This window comes from Salminus brasiliensis, chromosome 12 (genome assembly GCF_030463535.1).
Source record: "Salminus brasiliensis chromosome 12, fSalBra1.hap2, whole genome shotgun sequence".
In the NCBI taxonomy this organism is placed as follows: domain Eukaryota; kingdom Metazoa; phylum Chordata; class Actinopteri; order Characiformes; family Bryconidae; genus Salminus; species Salminus brasiliensis.
In genome coordinates this window covers 39,563,609-39,576,366 of record NC_132889.1, presented here as the reverse complement: position 1 = coordinate 39,576,366, position 12,758 = coordinate 39,563,609, and the positions used below count along the sequence as shown (strand labels likewise).

General features: G+C 45.6%; 2 protein-coding genes across 2 annotated transcripts; one reads left to right on the top strand and one right to left on the bottom strand.

Moving 5' to 3' along the window:
• The first annotated feature begins 2,046 nt into the window (after positions 1-2,046).
• Positions 2,047-8,936, top strand: rpusd1 (RNA pseudouridine synthase domain containing 1). The gene is made up of 6 exons (XM_072693927.1): positions 2,047-2,212; positions 3,470-3,663; positions 4,661-4,784; positions 5,504-5,606; positions 5,698-5,799; positions 6,254-8,936. Exons 2-6 carry the CDS (start codon positions 3,482-3,484, stop codon positions 6,622-6,624), a joined length of 882 nt encoding a protein of 293 aa, XP_072550028.1. The 5' UTR covers positions 2,047-2,212; positions 3,470-3,481; the 3' UTR covers positions 6,625-8,936.
• dctn5 (dynactin 5) lies at positions 8,131-11,300 on the bottom strand. Its single transcript, XM_072693928.1, has 6 exons — positions 11,190-11,300; positions 10,438-10,506; positions 9,983-10,101; positions 9,265-9,376; positions 8,952-9,054; positions 8,131-8,604 (listed from the first exon to the last, which is right to left on the bottom strand). The coding sequence occupies exons 1-6, from the start codon at positions 11,235-11,237 to the stop codon at positions 8,507-8,509; spliced, it is 549 nt and encodes a 182-aa protein (XP_072550029.1). The 5' UTR covers positions 11,238-11,300; the 3' UTR covers positions 8,131-8,506.
• Between the last annotated feature and the right edge of the window lie 1,458 nt (positions 11,301-12,758).

Genomic DNA, 12,758 nt, shown 5'->3' with positions numbered 1-12,758 from the left:
CTCCAGATAAATCTCTCCATCCGGAAAGTGTGAGTCTGATCCTGATTGGATGAGAAGTATAAACACACACCATTCTGACTCCCTATTGGTTTATAAGAGATCATCACACCTGCACACGTCCCGTCCCTCTCCAGCGAGCTCACAGCAGACGTCTGTAGTCTAGTATGAAGACTGTGTCCGTGGCAGAGACTCAAGAGAGCTGCAGTGAAACGTCCCGACTGAGCCCCACATTTACATTCCAATAAAGCTTATTGATCACACGCCTCTGAAGTCTGACTTTCTGCAGCTTTACAGAACTTCTAGACAACGACTCCTCATATTTTCCTCCATGAAGCTCATGTTGATGCTCAGTAGAGCACAGAGACGCTCCTTTAATAGAGCTGATATTACTGAAATGCTTCATTTTCAATGGGCAGATCTGCAGCTGAAACAGGAGCCTAGTGCAGCCCAACATTTTTAACATCAACATTTTAATAGATCATTCTCCTCATTATGACTTTTAGAGAAATCAGTTCGGAAGTTGAGTTGGGTTGAGGAGTCTGATGGCTTGGGGGAAGAAGCTGTTGCAGAGTCTGGTCGTGTTGGACCGGATGCTGCGGTACCTTCTTCCTGATGGCAGGAGGGAGAACAGTCTGTGTGAAGGGTGGGTGGAGTCATCCACAATGCTGGTTGCTTTGCGGATGCAGTGGGTGGTGTAAATGTCCATGACGGAGGGGAGAGAGACTCCGATGATCCTCTCAGCTGTCCTCACAATGCGTTGGAGGGTCTTGCAGTCAGAGGCTGTGCAGGTCCCAAACCAGGCAGTGATGCAGCTGCTCAGGATGCTCTCTATGGTCCCTCTATAGAAGAGGGTGGGGATGGGTGGAGGGAGACGGGCCTTTCTCTGCTGCTGCTGGGCTTTCTTGGCTGTAGAGCTGGTGTTCAGGGACCAGGTGAGGTTCTCCGCTAGGTGAACACCAAGGAACCAAGGAACCAGTCTCCACAAAGGAGCCGTCGCTGCTGAGCGGAGAGTGGTCGTGTCTTGCTTTCCTGAAGTCAACAACCATAATAATAATAATAATAATAATAATGACCCAAAACACAGTGAAAACAACCTGAGCCTCTTCAGACGAAGAAATGGAGTCGTCTTAGTGGGGTTGAGGTTCTTCTGACTTTCACTGAAGCAGAAAGACCTGGAAAAGCATCTCGAGGGGGTTAGTGATGAAAAGTGATTCCAGTTAAAGAATTATTAAATCAATTATATATTAAATTATTAAATATATATAATTATACATTTAAAAAAATATATTTTGCTAAACTATAGGAACTAAAGCTAAAAATTTGTGCTTCAATCACATCATGTTGATTCATTTGAATTCTGTTAAAGTGGCATAGAAATGTTGTCCAAATACTTATGGACCTGACCATCAGCACAAGAGGACTTCTTGTGATTATTATTGTAGTTAATGTTAATTCATGTTACTTGGTCATGAGAAAGCCAGTGGTTTTGCACTCTTCTGAGATTATAATGCAGAATATTCAGATTTAATTTGCTGAATAAATGAACGTCGTATATTTTTAGTACTTTTAGTTTGACTAAATTCAAAAGACAAATTAGCCAACGTTGCACATAATATTCAGAAATACTAACTTTTGAGTTAAATAATACTTGTTATTATATTAATATGTTAATTAATATGTTAATATATTAAGAGTTTACTGAAGGTAGTCAGTTTGTGTATTTAATAATTTTAAATGTATTTATAGAAAGATACATTGTTTCCCACCTTTACTAAATCCTTAAGAAATAAAGCTTACATAAAGCCTTAATGTTTACATGACCAAAAGCAGAGCTAGCAAAAGGTCCGGATTGGGCCGTTTTCTCTCTTCTCTCTCGTTTTTATTTAACGAAAATACACGCTTTAGGTTTCTAAAGCTTTTAAAATAAAAAGGAAGTTACTGACACGATCAAGGCATCTGCAAATCTTTAGAAATTACAACCGACGAAAATATAAATACATGCTATAGGACTCTTATTTTGAAATTCTCACCCGGAAGCTGTAGCATAGCTAGCGTGCTGGAGTAGCATGGTTTGTTTGGGTTTAGGAGAGAGGTTTTTATAAACGTCAGTTATTCTTATTTTTTAATTGTTATTATTATAATTTTATTTTATTTTATTAGACAGTATCGCCACCAGGCTGCTGTGTCTGTGATATTGCCCGCGTGGGCGACGGTGAGTCGAGCCGTGGATTAAAAACCGTGGCAGAAATAAATATAGCAAATTAAATTAAAGATAATGTCGAGTGAATTGAGGTTTGGAAGAGGTTTAATTTAGTTCTGTACTTTATGGAGAGGTGTGCGATTATTTATGAATTATTTAGAGCTCAACTTTGACTTGTTATTGGAATTGTCCGTTCCACCTTAAATGGTGCAGCAGTTACATTGGGGCGCCTGAGGCGCCCCAATGTAACTGCTGCACCATTTAAGGTGGAACGGACAATTCCAATAACAAGCCGATTTAATCTATTTTAATCTAATCTAATTAATTTATATGTTTATTTAAATGCATTCATTTGACATTGTTTTGCTTATGTTTGATACCTAGAGCTGATAATACTGTTTAGAAAATTGCATTAAATTCCCAATAAATCAACCCTTTTATTATAGTAATAAGAGTCTTAATATACTAATATCTGTACAACAGTCTGCTGTCTGACGAGATTACCAAATTAGCCCATTTCTGTCATTTAAAAATAATAATAATAATTTAATATTTAATTACTACAGCTTTAGGGAGACAAAGTTTAGTTTAGAGGCACTAAAAAGCTTAAAAATTAAAAACTGTACACAAATTAATAAGAAATCAATTTTTGTGACTAGACATATCAATTTAAATATAAAATATTTTTATTTTATTTATTTCTATTTTTTAATCAGATGAGGGAGTGAGATTAGGGTGCCGTTCTCACCTCGACAGTTAAATATTTTAGATTAGATTGAGCATTATATTTTTACTTATAATTATATAAATATTAATTAGGTGTTAGTAGTAGTTGTGTGATTGAAGGACTGGATCGAGTGATAGATTATATATGATAATCTGTTTTTTGAACGATGTGAAATTTGATTTGAAATTTGATAGGATTACTGTTCCATACGTGGACGTTAAAGGGCAAGTTCAGCAAAAAATCTAATGTACACAGGAGAGACCTTACCTGAGATGTAGTTGATCTTCAAAGACATTTTTGGCATCAAAGGATTGCTTCTTCAGTTGTGCGCTGGAGATAGGAGGCTAATGTTGCTAACTAGGACTGGAAGTGAACAGTCACCCAGTCTGTGGAAATGTGAATTTAGGCTGAACTGCCCCTTTAAAGGTATCATGATGATCTCTGACCCCAGATGCGGTCCATCAGCGCCGACACTGGACAGGTGTATTTAAGCTGAAGGTCTTGGTGTGTGTGGTGCTGGTGGTGCTGGTGGTTCTGTGCAGGGTGAGGGCGGGATGGAGGAGGCGAGTCTGGACCGGCTGTGTGTTCTGTACCGCAGTGAGGATTACCTAGTGGTGAATAAACACTGGGATATCCGGATAGACAGTAAGTTCTGGGCGGAGGAGCGGACGGTGCAGAAGCAGCTCAAACACCACTTCCCCCAGCTCGCCGACCCCACTACGTACTACGGCTACAGGTACACACACACACACACACACACACACACACGTGACCTGGCCTTACCGTTCCTCTTCGGCTGAATCTGGGAATTCCTGCGTTATGAGGACCCTCTGAGAGAAGCGCTTTCATTAGTCGCTCTGGAGAAGAGTCTAAAAGTCCAGTCCAGAGTATTTCCAAAAACAATGAAGAGGAACACCAAAGATTAGACAGTGAGACTGTGTGTGTGTGTGTGTGTGTGTGTGTGTGTGATGGCTTTGTGTTAACGAGCCCCGATCCCATATGTATCTACAGCATCTACCACACAGATACAGCCCATAATTTATATCCCACACAAACCCACCAGTGCAGCTACACGAGTCTTCTGAGTTTTATAAGGATGATGATGATGATGGTAAAATAGTGGAGAATCTCAACTAATGCAGTTCTCTTTACACCCTGCAGCATGTATCCCTCCACCATTTTAATGATCTGGTTCTAAAAGCAGGTTCTAGATCCAAACTCTTCTCAGAACTCTGGTAGAACCGTGTCTCAGGCATCAGGCAGCGTCTTCATCACCATTAGGTGAAGAACTTTCTGTGAGGAGCTTTTATTAGAGCTCCAGACGTCTGCTTCCCTTTACCTCCACTGTAGAACTCCAGCTCTGACTGGGGGAGCTTATCTAGAACCTCCACTATAGAACAGCTCTGACTGGGGGAGCTTATCTAGAACCTCCACTATAGAACTCCAGCTCTGACTGGGGGAGCTTATCTAGAACCTCCACTGTAGAACCACAGCTCTGACTGGGGGAGCCTATCTAGAACCTCCACTGTAGAACTCCAGCTCTGACTGGGGGAGCTTATCTAGAACCTCCACTGTAGAACTCCAGCTCGGGGAGCTTATCTAGAACCGAACTGGCCTCTCAGGGCGAGAATGTTTTATTTATTGATTCATTGATTGATAGAAATATCTGTGTGAGGTTCTCAGTAGTGTGTGTGTGTGTGTGTGTGTGTGTGTGTGTGTGTGTGCGCGCGCAGGTTCTGCCACCAGCTGGATTTCTCCACCAGTGGTGCTCTGTGTGTAGCGCTGAACAGAGGGGCGGCGGGGAGAGCGTACCACTGCTTCAAAAACAGACTCGTAACCAAGGCTTACCTCGCTCTGGTACCATCACACACACACTCTCTCACACACACACACACACACACACTCTTTCACACACACACACTCTCACACACACTCACACACACACACTCTCACACACTCACACACACACACACACACTCTCACACACACACACTCTCATACACACTCATACACACACTCACACACACACACACACACTCTCACACACACACACTCTCATACACACACTCATACACACACTCACACACACACATACACTCTCACACACACACACTCTCATACACACACTCACAGCTCATATAGAACATGTAGGCGTCAGTGTTGGACCGGCTCGGCTTCACACAGTCTGATAGAACCGTTACCTGATTCTACAGCTGGGAACAGACCCTCCCTGCCTCCTATCTCTGAAATGCAGATGATGACTTATTAATTTATTGAATTGATTATTGATTAGCTCTCAGTATCAAACAACACAATAATGGTAAACAAACATGCCATAATGATTATCTTTACTGTCACTAAATAAACGCTGATTCATTGGAAGGGGGAAGATTAGTATGATGAATATCAGTTTTCCTGATGAAGGGATGACCTGAAATGACCTGAAATGACCTGGGAGAATATAGATTAGATCATATTTACAGATTGATTGATTTGCTGTTTTAAGAGGAAACTGGTACCGGATGCTGAATAGGCTTCAGTGTTTGGTCTGTTTTTGGTGGAACTGTCCTGCGCAGGTTCGAGGCTCCGTGGCGGAGCAGAGGATGGCGGTAGAGTTTGCGATTGGGAAGAACAGCACTGAGGGAAAGACTCACATGATGTGTGCTGAAGGAACCGAAGGTGAGTCTCTGTTGGTCCGGTTGAGAGTGGGGGACGGTGCAGGTTGGCGGTTCTGCTCTGTGGTTCTGATCAGACCTTATTCATATTACAGGATGTGAGAACCCCAAACCCAGCCAGACTGAGCTGACGGTGTTGGAGTACGGAGAGTATGACGGAGAACCCGTCACTAAAGTGCTTCTCCAGCCTCGGACAGGTAAACACACACACACACACACACACACACACACACCCTGTACCACTCACTGTTTATTCATGAGGTAAGCCAAGCTCATGATATTAATTTAACATTATTAATTTATCCAGTAAAACTGAGTTTAAGCTCCAGCTAAGTGAGAACTGCAGCTTCCCTCCTAGACGCCCCCAAGAGGAGAGTTGGACTTGTACACACACCTCAGTCATCACACACACACTCAGCATGAACACGCACACACACTGTCTAATGGGAGGGTCAGTCTGGAGAAATGTCTGTCTGATTGGTGGGAAAACTGGTGGATGGTGTTGCTATGGGAACATGAGAATAAGGCCATCAGCACGTTTCTGCTGGAAGCAGTTAAACTAGGGGGAATGGCGGGTGTGTTCGCGCGCTGCTCGTCTGTCCCTCCGTGCTTTACTCTTCCCTCTGTCTCTGTGACTCTTCTCTCCGGCAGGACGCACCCATCAGCTCCGGGTCCACTGCAGTGCCATCGGTCACCCCATAGTGGGCGACTACACCTACAGCCTGGGCTCGGACAGCAGCCCGTACCGCATGATGCTCCACGCGTACCTGCTGCGGATCCCTCTGGAGCACGAACCCCTCCAGGTCACCGCCCCGGACCCCTTCCTGCCCAAAACTGACCCCAAGTGGAACCCGCAGACAGTGGTGCACGCGGTGGAGAGCCTGGTGGAGGGTATTTTAGCGAAGCCGCTGGCTGAGCAGACTAAGCGCCCAACGAGACGTGTGAGGAGAGCCATCCCAGAGGAAACCGAGGAGACCAGGGTCCAGTGCCAGCAGTGGCTCACTGAGTGGTCTCTGGACTGAGATGATGTCCATATTCTCAGTATTCTGAAGCTGAGCTGGGGATTTGGGGGGGCGCACTGACCGAACTGACCGAACTTTTACTTCAAAACAAACAGAATTTGGACTGCAGACATCGCTGGACTGGGCTGTGGGTTTCTAGCTCTGAATGAGTTAAATAGGTGTGAATGTTGATCTGTTAGCTAGCTGACCGTCTGGGCCCAGTTTCCTCTGAAGCATCTTAGTGTGAAGATCCTCCTGGCTGGTAGAGAGAGAGCGTTCACTGTAGTGCTCGCTCAACCATTTCTCTGTCTCAGGAAACCAAAGATCTTTTTAATTCGTTAGCTTACTAGCCAGCTGACCGGCTACTTAGTTACCTAGCTGGCTCCTTTAGTGTAGAATAGTTTACTGGGAAGTATTCTAACTGACTCATTTTCCAGCTAGATAGTTAGCATACTACCTAGTTAGCTAGTTAGCTTGCTAGTAAGTAAGTTAGGTATTTATGCTGCGCTCCATTTGAACTGGGAAATTCTGACTGGAACGCCCCCGGAGTGGGATTTCCTCCAACCAGAGTGGACGGGTTTCCATGATGTCTGGACTCACAAAATACTGTATAATGCTTTATCATCAATCGCTAACAACGCTAACCTAAAACAATGCTAACAACGCTAACCTGGGACACGTGTTGGTCAGATTTGCCATAAAACACAGATGAAGGACTGTCAAACCCAGTGGTGGGAAACTGGAGTCTTTAGTGAACTGCATTATGGGAGGGTTCAGGAGGAGTGTAGAATTATCGGACTGTTGAACTGGAACTCTGGTGGGACGTCATTCCCAGCTCCGACCTCCGAGGTCAACGGGACGCAGTATTAGTCGGTTAGCTGTAGAGCTATGGAGCTAGCTAGCCTGCTGCTGGGTGGAGGGTCGAGTGGAGGGGTGTTCGAGCCCAGATTAGCTGATCCGGTTCAGGTTGAAGACGGGTCAGGTGCTGCTGCTGTTTACCTGCATTTACCTCCTTTATCCTTCATTCCACTGAGAACCAGTTTGCAACAAACCTGTGGTATATTTATTTATTTTATTCATTTTAATGACGGCTGATATTTAGTTTTATATAAATTATTCTGTCCAGTTTGGAATGTGAACTACCCAATCCCCGTTCATGTGAACTCCCCCCATCACTAGCACCGCCCCCAACACCAGGGGGGTGAAGTCTAGCACAGCCGCCGCCTCTGTTCCAGCTGCCGCTAACGGACGCCTGTGCTGACCACCATCACGTCCCTAATGTCATCCTACACTGACCCAAACCGGAGTTCTGCCAGAAAACTCCCTAAAACCACAGAGAACCCTCGCAGACCTGGTGGGTCCAGGAACAAGGCGCGGTCACTGTGGCCAGAGCATCGCTGGGTAACTGGTGAGAACACATCAGACTAAATTAAACTAAAGAGGCTGTGCTGGTGGTCCTGGACAGACGTGCAGGTGTGTGGACGGAGGAAACCGTGCTGTAAATAAAGACTGCAGGAGGAGAGCGGGTCGGACTGTGGGCGTTTATTTACATAAAGGAAGCTTTAATAACGCTGCAAAACGAAACAGCTCCGCATGATCTTAATAAACACAGGCCTTCACAGAGGAACCAGCGAGTCTCCGCCCCGGGGGACTCTGCACCCTGTGATGTTCAGTCTGGTGACCGAGGAGCTCTGATCAGAACGGCTGAGAGGAACACAGGGGGACTGCAGGAGTGAGTGAGTGAGTGAGTGAGTGAGTGAGTGCATGAGGCTCCAATAAATAAAATAAAGACAGAGCGAGCTGGAAATACACACGAGAGAGAGAGAGAGAGAGAGAGAGAGAGTGAGTGAGTGTGTGTGTGTGTAAGTAAAGGGATCAGTCCTGTATCCAGGTGGATCCGGGATCATATCTGGGATAATGGGAGGAACTTCTGGTAGTAGCTTTTGGTCACGTCGATCATCAGCTCCTGCGTGCACTCGGGCAGCTCTCCTGAGAACAGCCCTGAAACACAGAACAGCGTGAAGATCCGCTCCACATCCACACTCCAGCATTAACCCCGCCTCCCAGAGGAGGAGGAGCCAACCATCAGAACTGGGACGACTTTTATTTTCCGCAAGATACCATAGCAACCACCTGAGACACTATAAAAACTACATAGCAACAGCCCTCACCTGAGACACCACTGCTTAGCAACGATATTTATAATGTGGCTCTTTTATCTTATATGTAAGAGAAATTCCCTTCAGTACAATAAAGATTTTAATTCCATTCAGATTTAAAATTCTGGAAGACCACCTGGAAGAGAACAGCCACGGCATAACAACCACTTAGCAACCATCTGAACTCACCTGGACATCCAGAGAACACTGTAAACGGGGGGACCACCGTCTCCGGGGGGAGCACTGTGTTATCCAGAATCTTACAGCAGTCCTTCAGAACACACCTCCGACCCTGAAACACACACACACACACACACACACACACCTTTTAATGTGTATTAATGTATTCTGTGTCATTGCTGCCACACAAAAACCTCATATCTCCAATCAGCAGCTTTACAGGAGTAGGAGAAACCTCCTGAACTTTGAATGGAGCGTTTATATTGGTCCACTCATCATGAAATTCTGATCCAGTATAAAGAACAGCTGATTGGCTACGTACGATGACACAGTTCTTCCCGATGTGAACGTAGGATCCGATCTGAGCTGCGTTGACCACACAGTCCTCCTCAATGAACACATGATCTCCAATGTGCAGAGGGAAGAACGCCACACTGTGGAGAAACAGCAGTCATGAGCAGTGAGAACAGCCTCCCCCGCTGAAGACCACGCCTCGGGACGGAGACGGGCAGGACGGAGGGGTGTTAGGGGGAAATATCGGACTGGTTCTGTTACTAGAACACTGATGGATCTCAATCAAGGCACTATTAAAGCTGTTAGCCTAAGCGGTTAGTCGGGATTAGCTGGAGTTCACCATGTTAGCCCTGCTGGGTTACATTAGCAGTTAGCAGGCTAGGCTAAGGTTGGGATGTTCAGTCAGACAGATACTGATCAGACAGGTCTGATCTACCTGTACGCTTTGAAGCTCCACCCTCGTTGATTGATCCCTGATATGTAGAATTTACCCAAGAGCATTGAAACAATCACAACCAGAGGCCGAGGGCAGATCGGACCCTTTCTGTTCCTCACATTATCAAATCAAACCCAACGCCGCACTCCTATCACTGCCTTATAAATAATAAAGGTAATATTTTAGAGTTGATATAAACACTGAATTACAGCAGTGCTGTTCAGACCGCTGAGAACCGTTCTAGATCACATACGTTAAACACACATCATAAACTCTAGAACACTCCGGAGTAACGTCAGCCTGTCCTCACCCTTTGCTGAACTTCTTAAACGGAGGGCGGATCACACTCCGGCTCTTGATCACGCAGTGCCGGCCGACTCGCACGTTAGCCAGATCCCCCCTGATAATGCAGTCGTTCATCACGATCGTCTGAAACAGAGACAGGACATGGGGCGGGGCTAAAGTGCTGTAGGCTGAATGGGCGGGGCTAAACTGATGTAGGCTGAATGGGAGGGGCTAAAGTGCTGTAGGCTGAATGGGAGGGGCTAAAGTGCTGTAGGCTGAATGGGAGGGGCTAAACTGCTGTAGGCTGAATGGGAGGGGCTAAACTGCTGCACAATGAGTGCAAACAGATGCAAGTTTGTTTCCATGACATCACAAAAGTATTTGGACGGTGCTGTTATTTGTACCTTCGCCTCAGTGGATCTGAAGTGATCAGGCTGGGATACTTTAACAGCTGTGTCTTTGATCTTTAACTGAACTTACTTTTCCATTCAGGACGATGTTCTGACTCCCGCAGAGGACAGACTGCCTGCTCACCTTATTCCCCGACGCCTGGAGACGAGACAGAGCATCAGCACTGTTCAGCAGACCACTGCCCCTCTCTCTCTCTCACACACACACACACACTCTCCACTGTACACACACACACACACACTCTCCACTGTACACACACACACACACTCTCCACTGTACACACACACACACACACACTCCACTGTACACACACACACACACACTCTCCACTGTACACACACACACACACACACACTCCACTGTACACACACACACAGACACAGACAGCAGTTTCTCTGAAGGTGAGTCTGCACTAAGCTCAGGTGTACTGGGGTAGTTCGCTGCTCTCAGGTAACAGGTGAGGGTGGAGGTGGGGGTGAGGGGGTCTGGAGGAGCTGCAGGCCGAGACTCTAAATTTAAGGTGGAATTCAGCCCGATTCAAAACACAGCTTTAACACCTGCTCCTGCATCCTAACCACATCAGAACCGAACCCCGAACCCCTCTCAGAGGATCAGTGCAGCTCGAACCTTAAACCCGGAGAGTAAAGCGGACCTGGGCCCGAACAGAACCACAGGGAGCGGCTCTGTAGCTTTAGCTTTAGCATCCTGCGCTAAACCCAGCCTCCCCGGAACACCACAGTCAGCCTGCCCCGCAGTAAACCCGCCTGACCGCTCCCCTGCAGTACCGCTCAGGGTTCGGAGGCTCGTCCGGCGGTACTCACAGTCTCTATATACTCCGCCTTATTGTAGAGAATCTCACACAGCTCCATCCCGCAGCTCCGCTCTCTCTCTCTCTCTCACACACACACACACACACTCACACACACACACACACACACACACACACACACACAGCAGACAGCAGACAGCACTAACAGAGCGCCGAGCGGAGAGCGCTCTCACACACACACACACAGTTTTCCACAGTAACGATGAACTTTTACGATACATTTAGTTAAATATATATATATATACACATCATATGATAAAAAATAGTTTAGTTGTAAGAAGTAATATTTTGGATTAAAGGCTGATTAATGTTATAAAATAATCTGTACATAATATATATATATATAATATCTCGTGTGCAAATAAATGAATTTTCTTTGTTTTCTTTCTTTGATGTTTGTAGACTTTTACTCTGAAATCTACCCGGATATCCGCGTCTGAGTTCAGCGTGCAAGCATCGATTAACAGGCCTAGTTGTATGGAAGTGTGGGGCCGCAGGGTGGCGCTCGCAGATTTTTCTCTTCATCTCAAACGTGTGTGCGTGCGTGCGTGTGTGTGTGTGCGTGTGTGTGTGTGTGCGTGCGTGTGTGTGTGTGTGTGTGTGTGCGAGCGCGTGCGTGTGTGTGTGTGTACGCGATTTAGAATCTTTATGAAATGATTCAGTGAATCACAACGTTTCAGAGTTTCCCCCCAATTTGATTCTGATTCATAAGGATATATTATTATTATTATTATTATTATTATTATTATTTTATTGTTTTATTGGTATTTTCTTGGTATTTGTAAGTAAATATTTGGGTGATTGGACAGAGTTGCGGGTCCAGGTGAGAACTGTGAGGATTAGTGACCTGCAGGCTCCTGTAGGAGCACTCAGGGCCTCCTGTGGTCCTGCTGGACTGAGAGTGGGGTTCAGACTCCACCGCACACCTGAGCGAGAGACCTGAGACACAAGCAGCTTATTGATCGTTTATCTCTGAGTATTAAAGCTGTTTCCACTAATCTGACCCCGAACTGACCGGTTACGGAACGCTGCAGCTGAGCAGGATGACCAGGGTGTGTGTGTGTGTGTGTGTGTGTGTGTTCAACCTGTCCGCCGATTACATCACTAGGTGTGTATGGTCGGACGCTGTGTCATCTTCACTCTCAGAATAACAAGTTCAGTTCAGTTCAGCAAATTGATTCTTTTGAACCGGCTCGGTTGAATAAGAATCAAGACAAATGATTCACTGATTCACTGATGGCTGCATCCATTAGTGCAGTGTGTAAAGGATGCACTCTTCCTCTGGGCTCTTTAGTAAATGCAGCAGTACTGTACAGAACCATGATGAATTACAGAACCATTTGGAGCTTAAAACTTTGTGGGCCTGGTTAGAGGGTTCTATAAGGGTTCTTTAGTAAAAGCAATTGTTCTGTTGAAAACATCTCAAAGAATCATCTGGATGCTTAAATGGTTCTATGCCTGGTCAGTGGATCTTTCAGGGTTCTCTAGTGAAGGCAATGGTCTCATACAGAACCGGGACGTCCCGAAGATCTACACTGATACTTACATGGTTCTATGCCTG

Bases quoted from the DNA above. Each gene is read 5' to 3' on its own strand.
- rpusd1 (XM_072693927.1), top strand. From the start codon at position 3,482: ATGGAGGAGGCGAGTCTGGACCGGCTGTGTGTTCTGTACCGCAGTGAG. The intron at 3,664-4,660 runs GTACACACACAC...GTGCGCGCGCAG, and splicing joins ACTACGTACTACGGCTACAG to GTTCTGCCACCAGCTGGATT. The intron at 5,607-5,697 runs GTGAGTCTCTGT...TTCATATTACAG, and splicing joins GTGTGCTGAAGGAACCGAAG to GATGTGAGAACCCCAAACCC.
- dctn5 (XM_072693928.1), bottom strand. From the start codon at position 11,237: ATGGAGCTGTGTGAGATTCTCTACAATAAGGCGGAGTATATAGAGACT. The intron at 9,377-9,982 runs GTGAGGACAGGC...GTTTCTCCACAG, and splicing joins TTTAAGAAGTTCAGCAAAGG to TGTGGCGTTCTTCCCTCTGC. The intron at 9,055-9,264 runs GTACGTAGCCAA...TGTGTGTTTCAG, and splicing joins TCGGGAAGAACTGTGTCATC to GGTCGGAGGTGTGTTCTGAA.